At 42.8% G+C, this 20,536-nt stretch overlaps 1 protein-coding gene across 3 annotated transcripts in view; it reads left to right on the top strand.

The window, feature by feature from the left end:
- dop1a (DOP1 leucine zipper like protein A) overlaps positions 1 to 20,521 on the top strand; it is a 32,265-nt gene extending 11,744 nt beyond the window's left edge. For 2 of the 3 annotated variants that reach the window (XM_050046230.1, XM_050046229.1), the window contains exons 13-38: positions 986 to 1,015; positions 2,133 to 2,399; positions 6,382 to 6,907; positions 7,089 to 7,372; positions 7,467 to 7,619; positions 7,742 to 7,842; positions 8,161 to 8,426; positions 8,550 to 10,680; positions 11,448 to 11,559; positions 11,779 to 11,961; positions 13,049 to 13,174; positions 13,667 to 13,801; positions 14,087 to 14,142; positions 14,309 to 14,413; positions 14,660 to 14,726; positions 14,902 to 15,046; positions 15,857 to 15,936; positions 16,550 to 16,659; positions 16,977 to 17,126; positions 17,543 to 17,604; positions 18,056 to 18,208; positions 18,666 to 18,802; positions 18,960 to 19,015; positions 19,125 to 19,289; positions 19,574 to 19,703; positions 19,911 to 20,521. In XM_050046230.1, coding sequence (XP_049902187.1) covers positions 986 to 1,015; positions 2,133 to 2,399; positions 6,382 to 6,907; positions 7,089 to 7,372; positions 7,467 to 7,619; positions 7,742 to 7,842; positions 8,161 to 8,426; positions 8,550 to 10,680; positions 11,448 to 11,559; positions 11,779 to 11,961; positions 13,049 to 13,174; positions 13,667 to 13,801; positions 14,087 to 14,142; positions 14,309 to 14,413; positions 14,660 to 14,726; positions 14,902 to 15,046; positions 15,857 to 15,936; positions 16,550 to 16,659; positions 16,977 to 17,126; positions 17,543 to 17,604; positions 18,056 to 18,208; positions 18,666 to 18,802; positions 18,960 to 19,015; positions 19,125 to 19,289; positions 19,574 to 19,703; positions 19,911 to 20,219 — 6,039 coding nt within the window. In that variant the 3' untranslated portion in view covers positions 20,220 to 20,521. The remainder of the gene's footprint in view (positions 1 to 985; positions 1,016 to 2,132; positions 2,400 to 6,381; positions 6,908 to 7,088; positions 7,373 to 7,466; positions 7,620 to 7,741; positions 7,843 to 8,160; positions 8,427 to 8,549; positions 10,681 to 11,447; positions 11,560 to 11,778; positions 11,962 to 13,048; positions 13,175 to 13,666; positions 13,802 to 14,086; positions 14,143 to 14,308; positions 14,414 to 14,659; positions 14,727 to 14,901; positions 15,047 to 15,856; positions 15,937 to 16,549; positions 16,660 to 16,976; positions 17,127 to 17,542; positions 17,605 to 18,055; positions 18,209 to 18,665; positions 18,803 to 18,959; positions 19,016 to 19,124; positions 19,290 to 19,573; positions 19,704 to 19,910) is intronic. The other variant, XM_050046232.1, reaches the window with a different exon arrangement.
- Positions 20,522 to 20,536: the final 15 nt, after the last annotated feature.

The following is a 20,536-nucleotide window of genomic DNA, read 5'->3' as shown; positions in this document are numbered from 1 at the left end:
TGTTTGTCTCTTTTTCTCTCTGCCTTCATTTCTTTCCTTCCTTTCTTCCTTTTTGTCTTTCTGTTTTTTTCTGCCTTGGTCTTTTTTGTATACATCTATCGCCCATTTTCTCTTTCTTCCAATTTTGGTCTTTGCTTTTACTCCACTATGACATTCTCTTATTATTAAACTTTTATATCTGTTTCTTTCATTCATCCTTTTTCCCTTCACACTTCCATGCTGTTGCTTTTCATTTCTCTCCTTTTCTGTCTTTGTCACTGTTCAGTCATTCTCCTTATTCTTTCATGTTTTCATTGACATTCCATTATAGATTTCAGTTTTCTTAAAGTGTTCCTCTTTGTCTCTGCATCTCTCCACCACATTCGTTCTCTTCCATCATCTACAGTCCCTTGTCTCCTGCCCCTGCTTGGGCTTTCCATCTTAGTCTCAGTTTCTCACTCCTTTTACGCTCACACACCTCCTTTTTAAATCCAGTATGTTCCCATCAAACACCCTCCACAGACATTTGCAATTTGGCCTCCATGTCGTCAGATTTGTTGTCCCACTCCATTTTTTTAAGAATAGTTCTGGGATGTTGTGGCCACCATTAGGGGGTGTGTGTCTGCACCTCCTCTCTTTTCTGTGTATGTGTGTGTATGTTTGCAATCTCTCTACACAGGTTCAACAGTGCCTGTGTTTAGTGTCCCTGCCAAAATATTGTTTGCATCCTCACAGAAATCTGCTTGTCTGTACAGTATTTCCAATCTGAATAGTTTGGAAATCCCTTACTCTTTTATTACCCTGTTTAAATGCTTGTGTGTGTGTGAGAAAGAGAGAGTGTGTGTGTTCGAAAGAGAGTGAGAAAGAGAACCTTGTGTTCTGTGAGTTTGTGAGCGAGAAAGAGAGAATGTATGGCGTCTGTGTGTGTTTCTGCAAACCAAGTGTTGTGTGGCCTGTGCTCTGCTTGCTCCTGTCTGTTCAAACTATCTGCTCTTTCTCCTTGAAGCCTACTAGAAGCATGAGGGTAATCTGCCAGGTAAAGTACTGCTCTTTCCTGCTTTTTCACCTCACCCTGCTTCACTGAGGCTACGATAACATTTCTGCAACGTCCTGCCAACATCCCTCAGGCCATCATTGTTCCTGCTCCTGCTTTGAGTGATCATTTCAGAATGACTGACTGACTGTCATATTTTAATGCCAAAATAAAAAATGATCCGGAGGAAGAAGTGGGATTATAACAGTCATTACATGTGGTGAAAACTTACCCTGGCTGTTTGGTGTGGATCTTGTGAAAATGAATTCTCCGCCCAGTGTGTATGTGCTTTCTGTTCAGCATGCATGCCGTTATATGCTATTGCAGAGCTCACATATTTGTAAGAAATATGACTCTTCTAATTCAGTTCATGGTATAATGCTCATTTTATGATTTGGTTGTTCTTTTTTTGCTCCTGTTTTCTTTCATAAAAATGTGGTTTGCTTGTTGAGTCAAAACTTAAAAAAGAAAAAAACAAACTGATGAGAACATCGACACACTCACAACACAGTGCTAAGGTGAGAAGAAGGGTCTTTACATTTAGGTCCATAGATCCAGTGTATTTAATGATTAAGGCATCATTAAATACTTGAATTGGATCCAAGTGTGCAGAGCCTTCTTTTTTTCAAGGTAAAACAAGCTAAAATTTGAAATTTTGACTAAAATTAAATAAGAAACAGCCAACATAAAAAAAATATAGGAGAGATGTCTCTGGATAAATGGCCCTTACATCATATTTACAGCAGCAATTTTACACCCTGACATCTGTAGGCTTTTTAAATATTGTTATGTAATGATATTTATAACTTTTTTATACGACTGAAACTGACAGTAGCAGATTGTATTTCGTCCTGACAATTTAGATTTCATCACTGGTTGAGGGTTCAAGATTTTCCTTCTGACAGCCAGAGGGAAAAGAGATAAGACATTTTTAGATGTTAATGTGTATTTAATAACATTTAATGACACATATTGTATTTCATCAATCATTTTGAAGACTTCAATCAAGTTCATTATCAGCCTTAGTTAACAGCCTTAATTACATTATATCAGGTTCACCTCACTCCAGATACTCAGTAATTGCACCTCACCTCACTCCTGTGTTTTCCAACATTCCCAGGAGACCTACATCGAGATCCAGACAGAGCATCTTCCACAGCTGCTGCTGCGAATGGTAGCAGCTCTGACGTGTCACCTGCAGGCCCTTGGCCTCGGGGAACTCACCCACTGCCTTCGTCTCTGCTCCAAGATCCTCAGCAAAGTGCAGCCGCCGCTGGTGTCCCCTCTGGCCCTTCCATCAGGCCCCCAGGCTCAGGGCCGCTCCAACTCCACCGGCAACCGCTCAGACTCATTAAAGGATAAAAGCAGAGACAAGGAGGATAAACGGGTGAGGAGAACTTGAAAAGTTCCACAAGATTAAAAGGGCAATGCTTTTCTCTGTCAGAAACAGGTATCACTTGGCAAGTGTTATACAGTATATTAAGTTTTTTTGGCACTTTAATCAGGATAATATAGCAGAATCTGTTCACTTTAGTAATCAGTTAGAAATTAAAATTGCTCACAAGCACCAAAACAAAAGTGATGCCACTGCTATGTCTTTGAAAAACACTGCCAGCTGATAATTCAGTTCTTTCTCTGATCCTTTAAAAATCGTTTGATAATAGCAAAGGCACTGCTGCCCCAGTCAGAGCTTAACCCACTTCCTCTACAAGTTACTGCCCAAAAATCCATCAACTCAGGCTCTGATGGTGTGCCCTGGTCTCTGAACAGGGCCTCTTTCGGCTCTAGTTGGCTCCTGCCATCCTCCTGCCCTTTGCTGCAGTTGGCTGGGTGGTCCCACGACTGGCCCTGCCATCCCACTCTCCCTCGACACAAGGCATTTGAAGACTTGTTCATAACAAATGCTTCATTTAGCTGTCCTGTTCCTCCTGGTCCCTGTCCGGCAGCCTGGTTGTTTAAGTGTTTAAGAGCTCAGTGAGGCACGATTAAAAGTTCAGTAAATCAGTCTCATGCCCCGAGATGGATAGGCGCTGGATAGATAGAGGTAGACCCATGAGGGGCAGAAGAGAGGACAAGTAGAAAGTCAGAAGATGGTTAGCCAACAGCTGAGCCCAGGAAGAAGAGGAGTAGACTAGCTCGCAATGCCTCCTGGGTGAGCCATATCCATCAGAGTGGAAAATATTTCACATACATCCACTAAATACTTTCACGTCCCCACCCCCACCCTGAGGGACATATAGAGAGCGTGCTATCTAACGTGCCATCTGAGTCCAGGCTCCAGAATGCGCATGCTGCCTCGATCAAAATGCATCCCAAGAAGCCCTGAGGCTCCCAAAGGCTGACTGTGACAAACAATTGTAAGAAGTTACGTCTGTCAGTGTGTCTGCAGCAGGACTCCATCCTGGTGTACAGCTCAGTCTGCACGAGTCCCTCAGGTCAAACCCAACAGCTGTGTATTCAGACTGTTTAATGACCAGTGTACAAAACACATAGCAGTGCTGTGATGAGCTTCATGTGTCTGTTTAGAGACGTGCACCATTATAACTAATAATTATAATCTATAACAATCTTAGTGGAGGCTATTCCTTTTTTGACACAGTGGAGAAAAAGGAAAAGCCTCCACTAAGATTGTTAGTTTTATAATATTTGAGGAATTAGATTCCAGTGGTGGCTATGACGGATTGTTTTCGACAAACATTTTCAGTAACTCCAGAGCATTGTGAAGTCCAAAAGGCAAAATTAATAGAAAGAAATATAGATTTTGTCATTTAAAAAACTCAGCGTCTTTATCTAATTAAATATTCTGCTTCAGTCCATTCACTGCATTTAAAAATCTGTTTGCTCTCTTGCCTGCTGTCAAAAGGGAGGTGCATACCTGTATCGATTCTTCTAATGATCAATCTAACAGCATCATAAATTACATTTATTCATCAAAGAAAGTTGATTTAATAAAAAGAAAATACTTTTAATCTGATGGCTCACTTCATTCAAATTGAGGATTTTGTTGGAAGATTTTTTTATTTTCAATTTTTAGGGTGATGACATAAAGTATAATGACAGACATTCAAAGCTTCATTCAAAACCCTCCATGGATACTGTGAATGTAAAAACTGGTATTTGGTACAGCCCTAGCATGGGATACAGATTAAGTCTTCTGTCACAATACTGTATCTGTAGTTATGTTTTTTGGTGAAATTCTAGATGGAAATATCTGTTCATTTCTAATAATTTTTTTACAGAATTTAATACCTAATATACATAAGGTACCTATATACCCACTATACAAGTATTGAACCTTGTCACTATGGAAATTAAACTGGATAAAAAAATCTTGTAAATCCAGTATTTCCTCAAAGCAGTCCTGCAACACTGCCTGCAGTGGCCCTATATGGTCAGAGGTATTAAAGGGATAGATTTGTCAGGACAAACAGTGTGGCAAAATCTCTGGTGGTAGACAAATTTAGAGTCTTACACTCATTTTGCTCAACCAAACTGTGGTCACATACAGCACATATAAATGTGGAGTTTCACTTGTAGATTAAAAATTAGCATATGTTTTACATCTTATCATAACTACATAAAAAACAATAAATAAAGTAGATACAGTTGTTGTCTAGTGCAAGTCCCTCTATTAAGGACTGTCCATCAAATTCAGAGTGCTGGCAGGTTGCAGTCCTGTGTTTTAGATTTTGTTGGTTGGGTGAGCTGGTTGTTGGATTATTTGACATTTTTTACAGCAGACACTTTAATGAGAGATTTCAGTAAAAGCACAGGCGTGGTGTTTCAATACGGTGTGATACAAGTGGGCTCACTAGAATGACCTACTGGGACACTAGATTGACTTTTTCAGGGTTATTAGTTACATCTGTGACATTCCTGCTACAACAATTCAAATGTCGTTCATGAAAATGTCTATTATTGTGCCTTGAAAGCATCTGTGTGTCCGTCATCCACCCACACGGGCATTTCATTTGTGTTGCCTGATCAGACCTCAACTTAGCTGTGTGGGCTTGGACGATATACAATTTATTGACATCTCTTTCTTTCTCCCAGTAGTTTTGTTGCACCTTTATCATTCTTATTAATAAATAGAGTTTGATGGCATCATGTAATTCCCAGTATAGCTCCCCCAACTTCAACCTGACTAGGTCTAGAGAGCCAGAGTAATAAAGACTACCTGTTTGGGTGTGCAGCCTTAACCCTATGGGCCCGAACGATGCATAGTGCGTCCAAATTCACACCTTTTGTTCTCTATTGATTTTCTCCGCGACCGTGCGTCATGGCAAGAAGCCACCTGTATCAGGTGAAACAGCGGAATTGTAGCTTTCCGACAAGATCAAGCACTTGTCGGTAGTCCAATGTTTTTACAGCGAAAAACAATGATAAAGTTACACTAAAATTATGTATAACAGAGCTTTCATACAGCTTTGCACACACATTACTCTTGGATGGATTACTCACGAATGCNGCGCACCCAGACAACTGTAGCCTAATTATGCATGCTGACAGGGCCGTAGTCACCATATACATTGAAGGGGACATGTGTCCCCCCCAATGCCCAAAATGCCCCCCCAATATATAACTGAAATTGAAAAACAACAACAAACTTTGTTTACTGCAAACAAAGTGGCAAATATTATCTTGGAGGACATTATTGCACTTGGTTGCCTATTCTTCTGTATTCTTAGATGTAAATATTGCATGTTTCTTTCAGATAAAACACATTTTTGACTTGTGAATGAGTCAATGGAATTTCTTGCAATAATGAAAAAATGCTAGCAATCATGTCCGCCTGGCACAAACCACATGTTTTGGACAACTGTGAAGTGACAGAATGTCCCATCATCATGGTTCTTATATTGCCAGATTCCAGAGAGTCTCCCCTCTTCATATATGGCAGAATATGTCATTTTCCAACTTGCTGAGATACATGTAAAAATGTAAGAATTTAGAAACACGGATTTGTTTTTTTCATTGATATAAAAATTAATATAAAATACAGGCACATAGTAGGACATGAAATGATGGCAAATCTGGATAGCCCACATTGTCCTGAAAAAACCCCAAGATATAGCATGTGTATGTAGCCTTTATAATGACTGTGATATGAGCTTAAAAGTAAAGGCAGTAAAAATACCCCAAAAACGCCTAGGGCCCATAGGGTTAAAGGAAACCAGACATTAAATCATGCAGAGCAAAGATAGATGATCTGTACAAAGAGATGAAGTCACAATCATCACAAAATTACACCAGTTTCCTAACCTCCTGTTATTTCAGCGTACTGATGAATACACACCTCTTTTCTTCCTTTGTTCTATCACTCTTTCCTGAACTTCCGTCATCACCTATTCATCTCTGTCATCTTGCAGGCTTTACCTGCTACTCTGGAGATACCCGGCAGTGGAGAGGTGTTTGAGGACGGAGAAAACCCTGCCAGTGGTCGCTCCTCAGAAAGTGGGTTTACAGACTTCATCCAATATCAGGGAGATGGCACGGATGAGACAGAGCGAACCCCTCATCCACATCCAGCAGTCAAAACGGGCCGTCGCTCCTCAGGCCCCTCTCAGACCAAGCCTCTGGACAAACCAGTCATGCAATGTTGCCTGGAGCACTTCCAGCAGTTTCTCTCCCGACTCATCACCTTGTATATTACCCCTGGACAAGTGGACAGAGCTGAGGGTGAAAGAGGTGAGGTTATGCAGTCTGGGCTCCTGGTTTCAGAGGGCTCCCAGCACAGTGACCATATGGAGTCCTGCTCAGAATCAGGGTTGGTTCAGAGGGAGTGTGTTGCTGCCTTCACTGCTGCCTGCCAGCTCTTCTTAGAATGCTCCAGTTTCCCTGTCTACATCGCAGAGGGCAACCTCAAATCCTCACCCGCACAGGAAGAGCAGTTAGGTAAGTGCCAAAAACACTCTGATCAAAAAGTAGTTTTATGTAAACAAAATTGACTTGACTAGACAAGGATACCCAGTGCTAGGGAGACTGTTAGACTGCTAAAATCTTGAGCTGTTTTGGAGCTTTTAAAGTTTTTATTTATTACGTCTAAATATGTTCTGTCACCCCTGTTTTAATACAGACAGTGAGCAGGTCCGCTTGCCAGTGTGGCTGCAGACCCTGATGGATGCCTGCTGCCTAGCCAGTGATTTCAGCCTGCAGGGTGTGGCTATCTCCCTGCTCATGGACCTCGTGGGACTCACCCAGTCGGTTGCCATGGTGACTGCAGAGAGTGTGGCATCTGGTGCCAGCTCCGAGGCCACCCAGCCCATGAGCCCCAGCCAGGGTCGAGTAGCTGTTGTCATCAGGCCACCTCTCACTCAGGGAATCCTAAAGTACATCGCTGACAAGACACATTTCTTCAAGGTAGAGCTCTCGTTTTAGGTTATACTGGAACTATTGGTGGGCTTAATTTGTTGCAATGGTTTTGACCCTGTTTGATGTCCAATCTTTTTCCCAGAGTGTGGCTCTGATCCTATGGGACCAGTTGGGTGAAGGAACACCACAGCACCATCAACGCAGCGTAGAGCTCTTCTACCAACTCCACAACCTGGTGCCTTCCTCCAGCATCTGTGAGGACGTCATCAGCCAGCAGCTCATGCACAGAGACAAGGTTTGTACAGTACACACTTTACATTTGAGGAAACACATAAAATAAGTGCGTGCAATCCATCACTTAGTCTGCAGACACACACACAATCGGTCGATGATGGCTGATGCACCTTTTCCTTACAGAGAATTCGACTGGAGGCCCACGTGAAGTTCTCTGTGCTGTGGCATTTGACACGAGATCTGAACATCACCAAATCCTCTCCTTTTAATCGCACATTTGACAGGTATGTTTGCCACACAGAAATGGTTTTAAAGGGACAGTTCACCACAAAATCAAAAATACATATTCTTCCTTTTACCTGTAGTGCTATTTATCAGTCTAGACTGTTTTGGTGTGATTTGTTGAGTGTTGGTGATGTCTGCCTCTTCTTGAATATAATGGAATAGATGGCACTTGGCTTGTGTTGCACAAAGCCCCAAGTGATGATCTTTTCTCTTTAATTTATGTGAATGGGCCTTCCATTAGTACAGTTGCATTTTGTATCAAGTGCCTTTCCTGTGATTCACCGTCAGTTTTGTTTATTTTTTTCCTCTCTTCACAGATCGCTTTTCATCATGCTCGACAGTCTGAGTTATTGGGATCCGTGCACCAGCGCTGTCGGTCGGGCTTGGCTGAATCAGGTCCTTCAGAGACATGACATTGCTCGGGTTTTAGAGCCTCTCCTCCTTGTTCTGCTCCACCCCAAGACCCACAGAGTATCTATTCAGAGGGTGCAGGCCCAGCGCCACTGGGCCCAGGTCTTCCCTGAACCGCCTGAACAGGAGCCATCAGAACCCATATACACCAGGGACTCTGGCTTCTCAGACAGTAAGCTACAGCTAGTAATACAGCTTTTTAGATTTACTGTTTGTTTCCACATTGACTGTGGTAAATAAATCCTGAAGCATCCTGTTAATGTAAAATTTTCTTTTCTCCTCTTTCTTTCCTCAGACTTTGGTCAGACCCAAGGGGATAGGCTGGCACAAGAGGAGCTCCGAGGCCTGGTGATGGGTGACATGGAGCCGTTCTGTCTGACTGTTAACCCCTTGAGTGACAGCCTGTCCTTACTGAGTCTGAGCAGTGAGAACTTGCAACTAGCTGGAGAATATCAGCCTGCCGACCAGCAGGGGGAGCTCCAAAGCTCTGACTCCAGTGGTTCTCAGTCATCTACAGTGGAAAATGGCAGCTTTGAGGATCCTGAGGTCATCAGCAACACAGTCAATGGCTCAGAGCAACAGCCTGGATCCTCAGATGACATATCTGAGGACTCACTAGAAGAGGCTGTGTCCTCTGTTATCAAAGAGCTGATAGACAGGGTATTGAGTTTAGTAGATGAGGAATCTCTTGAAGTCTCATGTCAACCTGAAAACTGGCCCCAGACAGACACAGACAGCACTTCCTCTGATACCTCCACTGGTCCCCGTCTTGACACTGGCCCTCCTCCAGGCTCCAACCACCAGACTCTGCCCGAGATGCTGGCTGGAGGCACACTGGAGTTCCTTTCTGTGACACGGGCTGATATATCTGCAGAGGAGGAGCACAGAGAGGGCATCACCCGTCACAGTTCATCACCTTCCATTGTAACGTTGCCAGATAGCTCTGACCCCGCCACCCCTGACCACAACCTGCGGGTGGACGACCCTCAGGCCCGTAAACGTAGCCATAGCAGCACCCAGCTTAGCCTTAAAGGGAAGATCATGGAGAGGCTGGCAGACAAATCTCCAGGGGCCAAGCCCAAGGTCAAGAAGGCCAAGAGGAAAGAGGAGGAAAGGCAGAGAAAGATGGCAATCCAAGCTGAAAAACTGCGGCCGCCCAGTATTTTCTTTGGGGACAGCCTGGATCTGGAGAACTGGTACAGCTGTGGGGAAGGGGAGGTGTCAGAGATTGAGAGTGACACTGGCTCACCCAGCGGGGGCTCTAGTGGGACTGTCGGGGGGGTCAGTGTCACAGGACGCAGATCATCCTCTGCCCCACCTCGTTTTAACATCCATCCTCTCTACCAGCATGTCCTGCTATACCTCCAGCTGTATGACTCCTCCCGAGCACTCCACGCTCTGTCAGCCATAGCAGCCATGCTAAGAGCCGCTCCCTCAGGGTTTGTAAGTGCCATCTCCACCACCAGCATCAACAACACCTACACTCCACAGCTCTCTTTGCTCCAAAACCTGCTAGCCCGTCACAGGGTCTCCGTCATGGGCAAAGATTTTTACTGCCCCATCCCCCAGGACTCTCACTCCCACTCATTCCGTAGCGCCATGTACCTGGAGATCATCATCTCACTCTGTCTCTACTTCTTAAGAAGTTATTACTCCGCCCACCTGGCAGCAGGCCCACAGGACTTAGCAGGTAACCGGGCCATGCAGCTGACTAGCGTGGAGGTCTTAACTCTCCTTTTCAGCGAGCTCGTCAAAGTCACAGGTGGTTCGGCTAAGGGCTTTGCTAGTTTCATCAGTGACGTCCTCTCTAAGTGCAAAGTTCAGAAAGTGGTTCTGCATTGCCTGCTCTCCTCCATATTCAGTGCCCAGAAGTGGCATGAGCAGCGTGTGGCAGGGGTGAATGTGGCCACAGTGGAGGAAGGTCTATCGGAGGACAGCGTCATCAACCTGTCAGAGGACCAGATAGACAGCTGTAGCGCCGTCCAGTCTCAACTTCTCAGACTGCTGCAGAGCTTAGTTGTACTTGAGCACAGAGTCCTGGTGCCAGCTGATGAGGGAGGAGAAGGAGGACCTGTGGGAGCAGGGGCAGGAGGGGGTGTAGCGGGAGGTGGTGCCGGGGCCGGGTTTGAGATCCTGGGTGGGGAAGTAGAGCACGTTAATCCTCAGCAGCCAATGACGTCACTGCAATACCTCCACGGACAGCCAATCACAGCGCAGGGTATGTTCCTGTGTGCGGTGATCAGGGCGCTGCATCAACACCATGCGTGTAAGATGCATCCCCAGTGGATAGGACTCATCACAGCCACCCTGCCATACATGGGGAGGGTGCTGAGGAGGGTGGTGGCCTCAGTCACTCTGCAGCTGTGCAGGAACCTGGATAATCTTCTTCAGCAGTACCGCTATGAGACGGGGATAACTGACACCAGGTAATTACACCTACATGGGTGGGACTGATGAGCTTTACTACTATGATAAGCCATCTACATATAGTGTATTATAAAGTCAGTACAGTGCAGTAAATGGCTCAGCAAGAATTTGGTCACCAGATGGCACTCTTGGCCACAAGATGCAATAGTTTATGCATCCTCCATCTTTCTGATGTCACACTTGTGATGAAAATGCTTTGCATTCAGAATTTTGTATGAAAATACACAGAGTGTCTGCAGGTTCTTAAAAAGTCTTTAAATATCTGAAATTCAATTTCATAAATATTAGGCCTTAGAAGGCATTAAATAGTCTTACAGTTGCATTTGTGAGGTCTTACTTGCCATATAAAAATAATTTATCCATCTTTTAATTTTTTTTTTTTTTGTTAAAATGAGTTAAGCTCGTCTGCATGAAAATCCACATTTCAGATGTAACAAATCTTTAAACCTACCACTGAACCTAATAACTCTTTTGACATCATACTTGCATTTACCTGTTGGCAAAATGCAAATGAATCTAACTCACTCTAATACCCACAATTCTACATAAAACCTACCTCTGCACAGGACTTGTTGTTGTACTTTTATACTCATCTGCAATGTTTGAATAAGAAAAATATGAATTATCCAAAAATCAGTTGTGAATTCAGTTAAACTTTTTCTTGAAAATGTCTTAAAATGCATAATCTTTGAATGTCTGATACCTCTAGATAATTAATTCCAAAATATGTGTTAATTAAACTGCATATTGTCCCTCTGTCTTCTAGACCCCAGTGGATGGCTCTCTGCATCCCTCCTGACCTGATTCTGACAGTGCTTGAGGGGGTGACAGCCATCATCCATTACTGCCTGCTGGACCCCACTTCCCAGTATCACCAGGTGAGGGTGCCAAGCACCACCGTGTTGATGCAAATTTCTCAGTAAATGTTTACAACCACTGCACAGACTTGTGAATATGTCTAGGAGTTCTGAATGTTGTTTCTGCAGTTTACACATTCATTCTTGAGTATGATTTGTATGCTTGGTTTTTTCTGTGTCTTTGCATAATGGTATAGCACCATTATTACTGACTGTTGTGTTGCATATTCTGCCGATCAGTTACAAGTGAGTGTTGACCAAAAACACCTGGCTGAGGCTCGTTCAGGCATCCTATCCATCCTCCACACCATCATGTCTTCTGTCACCCTGCTGTGGAGCGTCCTTCACCAGGCGGACAACTCCGACAAGCCAGCTGCTGCCTCTGCTGCTTCCACGTCCAACATCAACCTGGGCTCCACCAAGGTAAATTTGTATCAATCAAAAACTCAGCAACATATTTTAATGCAGGTCTTGGCCAGTCTAGCAAGGTGATAACTAATCCTTGCCAAGCTATAACTGAATAGGGCAATGTTTGAGCAAACTAAGAAATGAGAGGAAGTGCCTGACATCATTCGTCTACAAACGACTGTTTCTTTTCACCTCAAGGAAATTGAATGGCTGAGATGATGAATGTAATCTCACACTAATATATCTCACTATTTCACTCGTGTTGACTTAAGGCTTACCTAAGTAAAATAACTGCAAATATAGCTCACATATTTTTTCAGATAACCTGAAATGTCTCCTGCAGCACTCAACAGAGGTCTGGTATAAAACAGGAAACTGTAGTGTGCAGTGTATACAGCAAAATGAAAAATCCGTCCCAGAGGTGTGATGTGAGGGCAGCCTGGTCTAAACGGTTCTACAGAGAAAGTATCACAACCCCATGCATAATACTTGGGTTACTGGTCTCAACAGTAAGAACTGAATCTCATTAGTGGCACCGTTGTCAGCAATTACAGCTCTGTTTTTTTCTGCCAGTAGTTATTAGTCTTGTCCAGATGATACTAGTTTTTTTTTTTCCGGAGGGGGGTTGGTAATGTAATTTTCACTGAGATAATACAGGGATTTTTATGCTGTGCAGAACATAATTTGTAATCATTACAGGGCCTGTGTCCCTGCAGGAGGAATAATTAAAGGCCTAAAAACCTGCTCACTTAAACTTACTTTGGCAACTAACTCACATGTTTTGTTAGTTTGAATATTTAGTGTAACACAGAACTTAGCAACAGCTCAACTTTAAAGCAAAAAATGTTGTTCGACAATTTATGTTGTGTCAGTTAACTGGATAAATGTGGAATTTAGCATGTGTTTCATATCTGAAAAATGAACTGTGTTTGATTTATTTATTGCTTTCAGTTGTGTTTTAACACAATATACTGTGTGAGACACTGAAAGGTATTTACAGGACGTTACTAACGGTAGAATGGATTGCAGCTGAAATTGTTTGCATAGTAAGTTATCAGCTGTTAGGTCTAACCTAATGTCCTTGCTCACATCTTTTCTATAGAACTTGCGGCAGCAAATCCTGGAGCTGCTGGGTCCGATCTCCATGAACCACGGTGCTCACTTCATGGCAGCAATTGCCTACGTTTGGAATGAGAGGAAACAGGTCAAGACTCCAGTCAGAAATAAGGTTGGTATTGTGGAAAACAGAGAGGAAAGTACCACCATCCTTTAGGTTGCATTGCCTTAAGGTCTGCGTTGAAAACCATTTACACAGGACTTAATTCATTCATCGATTCATGTATTCACATGTATTACAGTGTTTAAATAAAATGTTACACTCGGCTAAAAAGCAGTGTTTTGCTGCCCTCTCTGGTTAAAGGTTTCAGGCTTGTTTAATCTCTGACAGCACTCAGCAGTGATTTTGTTGAGTGTGGTCAGATGTGTACTCTGCTGCACCTGTGAACACACCCAACAATTGATGTCACAAGGTCAGCAAAGCAAAGTAAAATAATGTTTTCAAGGTGTGTTAGATTGTTATTATTTAAGTGAAACCTGAGAGAAGCACATTTCTGTTATTTATTCTCTCACTGTCATTGTTCTCAGTCGAGATGCCCAGACTCCAGTATGTCTCTGTTTGGGTAGGCTTTTTAAAGCATTATATTTATACCATGTCTTTCAGGTTATTCCTGTAGCGAGTGAAGAACAGCTGCTGCTGGTTGAGCTGGTTCGTTCCGTGAGCGCCATGCGCACTGAGACGGTCATGCAGACGGTCAAAGAAGTCCTGAAGCAACCGCCTGCCATTGCAAAGGACAAGGTTGATTACATTTTTGTTGCTGAATTCCATTAGCTTAAATGGTTTTTATCCCTATCTTCTTTTCCCTCAGCATAAAGCTATTAGCACAGTGCAGAGCTGTAAGAGTTTCTGCCTGAACACAGTAACAGCACAAATTTAAGTCATTTAATTTAATTGAGTTTTTCATTTTTAATTTAAATGAGAAAGAGTGTGCAAACTTTAGATTTTTGGTTTCACAAGGACTTTGACTCTCATGGCTTTTATTCATTCATTAAATTATTATTATTTCTTCACTGTTCCCCACAGAAGCACCTCTCTTTGGAGGTCTGTATGCTGCAGTTTTTCTATGCCTATGTCCAGAGGTGAGTCCAACAGCGGTTTATATATTTATACTATACATATATATATTACTGTTTAATGTAAAGGATGCTATCATTGCTTTTTATGAAGGCTCAATTTGTGTGCAGCCTTCTAACCTTTAAAACCTTTTAACTTTTCATGCATGATTGTTCCCTGTCTGTGTCCCAGGATCCCTGTGTCCAGTTTAGTTGATAGCTGGCCGTCTCTGCTGGCACTGCTGAAGGACTCAGTACCGTTAGGCCTGCCTGCGCCGGGACAGTTTCTTATATTAGGGTTGGTTTCTCTTCCTTCTCTTCATTTGATTGTGGTACAGGTGTCCTTTTTTTCCTTACAACATCTGAGGATTACTTGTACAATTATACTTAGATATATCAGTTGTGTGGATGTCAGTGGGCTGCTCACAGTTAAATGGCCACAGTGCGGATCTAAATGAATGAGTCTGTAGAGACTACACCTTGTTCCACTTCCACATTATATTCTTATTTAATATGTCTCTCTCTGTCTCTTTGTTTTCTCTAGAGTTCTGAATGAGTTCATTTTGAAGAATCCCAATCTAGAGAGCAAAAAGGACCAACGGGAGCTGCAGGTAATTACTGCAGCCACCTTGGCGACTATTCAACTCTTAATTGTTTCCATTATGTTTTATAATTAGATTATGTATTTTTCCTTTTTTTTTTCTAACATCAAAGCTATTGCTTTTTTTAACCTCATCTAAATGATCTGAATAAATACAAGTAACTGAATATGACTTGTGTACTCAGGATGTGACCCATAAGGTGGTGGAGGCCATCGGGACGATTGCAGGCTCCTCTCTGGAGCAAACCACGTGGCTGAGGAGAAACCTGGAGGTGAAAGCCTCGCCTCAGATAGTTGTGGATGGAACCAACTTGGAAGCCGATGTAGAAGGTGTGCTGCTTACAACCACTGATTACACTGGAGAAAATGCCAATGAAGACTGTATCTGTGTGATTATAACAGCTAGTTTCACACTAAACTTACTAAAACTAAACAGTTGTTTTAGGTCCTGCGTCCAATGTGAAAGTGAGAATAATATGTTTAATATATTTCTTGTTCTTTAATCCTTTCCACATAGTATTAACACCTGTATTAACAGCTTTCTGGGTGCTAACAGTGTCGTCAGATGTAGTTGAAATGTACCTCATATAACCTTTGTCAGCTGCAAGCCCGTTTGAGTTGTTTAAGTCTAGTTGAAATGCATTTCACACCCATTCCACACATAACTTTACAGAAATACATTCTGTCTGACTCCACAAGGAAGCTCCAATCAACAAATTGAGATTTTTTTTGCTGTTGTTGAGTTTCTAGTGAGTCTCTCTCCGGACATAGAATATATCACTTTAAGACTTAATCCATATCAGTTGACTGTAATGTGTTAGTCAGTCAGGAAGGCAGCTCGGATACTGTTTTTTTCTTTTTTGTATTTGTGTTTAGGGCCGTTTGTATTTTGGCAAGGGAACAATGATTTCCGTGTTTATACCAGAGATGTATTTTAATGTCAGGGATTAATGTAATCCAGCTAAATCAAGTGTAAAAAATAATCTGAAACTAAGTGTGAGGGGTCAGAGTGGAGCACTTAGATGCTTCTGTTCATGTGTGCTACAAAAAGTATGTGAAATGTACATTTAGTCTGCATGGCAGTATTACTATTTTTCCGCTATGTAGCTGCTGCTAATGTGTGGTATGTGTGTTTTATAGATTTAATGCTCACAGTGATGGAGGCCTCCAGCTTCACTCCATCAGTGTACAGCGTTCACGCCCTCACACTGTTGGCCGAGGTAAAACACTCATGTCTCTGTGATTCAGCTAAAGCCTTCCTGCTCAACTGTTGTTTCTCAGGCCATTAGTCAGCCACCCTGTTAGTTATCTCTATTGTTCATCCTGATTATGTCTCAGGATGCTCTCACTCACATTTAACCAGCCTGTTGCTCTCAGGCTCAGCCCTGCAGTACACTAACACAATCCAACTGAGCTCCTTAGAGTTGATTTACGATCACCTCCCCGCCTCTGCTTCAGTTATTATTAGTGGACCAATGAATCAGTCCACTGGACTTAGAGTGGTGCTGTGAATGAGCTGAACAATTGAAATCACTGGCCACCTTCTTCCATGTGGACTGTTTATCTCATTGTGGAGCTAATTATGCAGAATCTGTCTGTGCTTCACTGCTGTTTGCAGCTTATAGATTAATGGGTTTATTCAAAGCAATATATCAACTTAATTCTGCAGTGTAGTTTGTCATATTGTTGCTTGGTGCAGTAAGTTTTTCAATACTAAGAGATGAATGCCTACTTTTTCCTGTTAGTTTGGAAGAACGTCACTCAGTGTTGTAATGCTTACTGAAAGCCTATGGTGTAAGACTGACATGAGTGAATGCTGAATGTATTTGTCAGGTGCTGGCTCATCTGTTGGACATGGTGTTCTACAGTGACGAGAAGGAAAGGGTGATCCCACTGCTGGTTAATATCATGCACTACGTAGTGCCCTACCTCCGCAACCACAGGTGGGGATGAGCTTCTCACTGCTTTGTATTTTGTCAGAGTTTGTTGTCACCGAGATTTCCTCTGAATTTCTGCCAAAAAGTTTAGAAGTTAAAGTTTAAATTCACATCTTAATTGTGGAATGGCTTTAATATTGAAATCCTACACGGTGAACCTTGTATGAAGGAGAAGAACTTGAAATGTCAAGTGGATAAATGAAACTGTTCTTTTCATGACAGGAAGGAAGAAGAGCAGTGAACTGCCAAGTGTGATAATGACTCGTAACTGATCATATCCATGTTTGATACGAAAGTGAACTGTTTCCTGTTTCTCCTGCCAGCGCTCACAACGCCCCCAGCTACCGGGCCTGCATCCAACTGTTGAGCAGCCTAAGTGGGTACCAGTACACCCGCCGTGCCTGGAAGAAAGAAGCCTTCGACCTCTTCATGGACCACACCTTCTTCCAGATGGACTCCTCCTGCGTCAGTCAGTAAGTAGGAGAGGAAACTTGACTGTGTGTGGGTGAACTCTTTTACAGCTGGTGTTAAAATGTGGCTGAAATGATTACAACGAGAGACAGAAAAAGAATACATTAACTCAAGATGAACTTAAGAGGCTAACACCCAAACCAGTCTCACAATTGTAAGTATAATATTACATGGGACATACAGTATATATGAACGGGATGTTAATAGAGGACTGTGTTGCAGACTTCTGTTGAATAGGTAAAAATAAGAACTTAGGGACACTAGAGATGCATTTTAAAGTGTAAATACATTTTACTTAAATATTCTATCATCATAACTTTTGAATGGTACATGTTTCTTGTCAGATGTTAGGGGGTTGTGTGTCTCAAAGTTTCTGGAATATCAGCCTAACATCATCATCATTTTCCTAATTTTTCAGCTGGAGAGCCATCATTGACCACTTGATGACGCACGACAAGACCACATTCAGAGACCTCATGAGTAAGCTTTACGATTTGTTAGTAGAGTTTAATTTAGAAATAAGTATAGCTATTAGCACCCGGTGAGATCACAGACCATTTACCGGATCATCTTTTTCTCTCTGACATTTGCTCTGAGTGTGTTGCCCTTTTCATGCGCCCTGCATCTCCATGTCAAAACAAGTACTTAATATTACACTCCTATTAAGTCTGTAGCTCATTCAGCTGCAAAAATATGCTGATTTGACTGAGTTTATCAAATTAAGTCAATTTTATTTACGGTATATAGCCCCATGTCACAAATCACAAATTTGTCTCATGGGGCTTTACAATCTGTACCGCAAACAACACCCTCTATCTTCAGACCCTTGTTTAGCATTAGGTAAAACTCTCCTTTAACCCCCTTAGTTAAAGCCTATCAATAAGGTAAAGACTGCAGATAGACTAATGACTCTATGTGTGTTTTCCTTCAGCTCGTGTGGCTGTAGCCCAGAGCAGCTCCCTGAGTCTGTTCACCAACAGAGACGCTGAGCTGGAGCAGAGAGCCATGCTGCTCAAACGCCTGGCTTTCACCATCTACAGCAGTGAAGTGGATCAATACCAAAAATACCTTCCAGACATACAAGGTGAGCAATACACACATATACTGTACATGTACCAGTGTTGTATACAGATACTATATGCAGCAGTGGTAACAGTCTCACTTTCAGAGACCATTTCCCACAAGAAACAGCATAAAAATGAAACTTCATGAACTGTGTCAAAGGAAAAAAAAAATTTAACCTTGCATATTTCGTAAATGTGTCAACTGTGAATTTATGGTTGATGCTAGTTGCGCTAGACACTTCCGTTGTCAAAATTCAGGGTGGCAAGGACTCACGAAAAACATTGTGTATCAGGGCAAACTGTGCAAGCCTCCTACAGCCCTCCAAATAAACATGATTTTTCCCAAGGGAACAGATACTAGCCGTCTGAAATGGCCGTTATGCTAACTGCATAGGGATCTACGCCTGTGTTTATTAACCAACATGTTTTACCAAACATTCACTGAACAGATGCTTAAAAGTTTGTGTGTGTGTTCAGAGCGCCTCGTGGAGAGCCTGCGTCTGCCTCAGGTGCCCATCCTTCATGCTCAAGTGTTCCTGTTCTTCAGAGTGCTGCTGCTACGCATGTCACCTCAGCACCTCACCTCTCTGTGGCCCACCATGATCACTGAGCTGGTGAGAACTCAACTGCAGTGTCTTCCTGTCTCTTTCAATCACTTACTCTATCTACATGTCTTTCTTTCTCTCAGTCATCTACACATATTGACCTACTCACACAAACTCACTCAAACGTGCTTATTCACACATACTATGTACATCTGTTTCCCCACAGGTTCAGGTGTTTCTTCTGATGGAGCAGGAGCTAACAGCAGATGAAGACATATCAAGGTACATTATCTGTTGATAATACACACTGAATTGTGGCAGGAAATGAACATGAACAAATGACTTTCTCCTGTGTTCCATTATTGATTTATCCTCTCCCGTCCATCTGTAGGACGTCAGGGCCGTCTGTGGCTGGGTTGGAAACCACCTATTCTGGTGGGAACGGCTTCTCCACTTCCTACAACAGCCAGCGCTGGCTCAACCTCTATCTGTCTGCCTGCAAGCTCCTGGACCTGGCTTTGGCCCTGCCTCCTGAGAGCCTGCCTCAGTTCCAGATGTCAGTACAGACAAGCCTGGGGCATAACTGCATGTGATGGGGATGAATTAGAGAATCAGTTGCAGACACAATTAGTTAAAAATGTGTGCCTGTTATGATTTGGAATGGATGAATAAAGCAGGTATCATTTGTGATAATAGTTGTAAATGGAAGAATTGCCCAGTCTCAGTGTGTGGATAGCATTTGAATGGAAGTTAGAATAAAATATTCGGATATTGCTCTGCTCAAAGCTAAGTTGAATAGATGAAAACTGTATTTTCTGAGTGAGTCCTGCCTCATTACAGGTACCGCTGGGCGTTCATCCCAGAGGCTTCAGACGATTCAGGATTGGAAGTGAGACGTCAAGGGACTCACCAGAGAGAGTTTAAACCCTACGTGGTCCGACTGGCCAAGCTGCTGAGGAAACGAGCCAAGGTATCTCAACCCCCTCTGTCTACACAAAGTTATTAAATAATGGAGACAAATGACTGCCTTCAGTGAAGAGTATGTGCGGGGAAATACTTATTAAAAGACCCTTTGTCGCAAGTTGTAGCCCATTTCATTCCTGCTGCATTGTCCCCTCGCCTGCAGGGTGGCACATGAATTTTTCAGTTTGTAATCCATTTCCACCTCCTCCCATAGAAAAACCCAGAGGAGGACTGCTCCACCCGAACCCTGTCCTGGGAGCCAGGTCACCTGATGCTGACCCTTTACGTGATCCGCAGCATGGAGCAGCTGCTTCCCTTCTTCAACCTGCTCAGCCAGGTGTTCAACAGCAAGGCCAGCAGCCGCACCGGTCCCGCCTTCGCCCACAACCCCACAGACGCTTCCTTCCCCAGCCACAAGGAGGGCCACAAACTGGAGAGCCAGAAAGTCTTCTGGAGTCGAGCTCGGCAGAACATCGAGGAGATGGTGGAGAAAGACTTTCTAGAGGGTCTTATCAAGACGTGAGGACACAGCAAGGGGAGGGAGGGGCATTAACACACGACTGATCAACACTAGTGAAAAACCTCAACTTGTACATTGACAAACAAGGGATTACAAATGGGGGAAAACAGTTTGTACATTTTTTGTATTTATAACAATTATTTTACTTTTCAGAAGCTATTGTATTTCATTTTAATTATTTGTATATATGGAGCAGCTTTGATGACTGACTTTTAACATTTCATGTGAGTCCTTTTGGACAAAGTGAAGATGCTGTGCCATTCCATATTGATGTGACTTAATAAAGATTTCTAATGGAAGGGTTACACACTGTCGTCATG

This window comes from Epinephelus moara, chromosome 6 (genome assembly GCF_006386435.1).
Source record: "Epinephelus moara isolate mb chromosome 6, YSFRI_EMoa_1.0, whole genome shotgun sequence".
Lineage (NCBI taxonomy): Eukaryota > Metazoa > Chordata > Actinopteri > Perciformes > Serranidae > Epinephelus > Epinephelus moara.
This window is presented reverse-complemented; position numbering and strand designations above follow the sequence as displayed.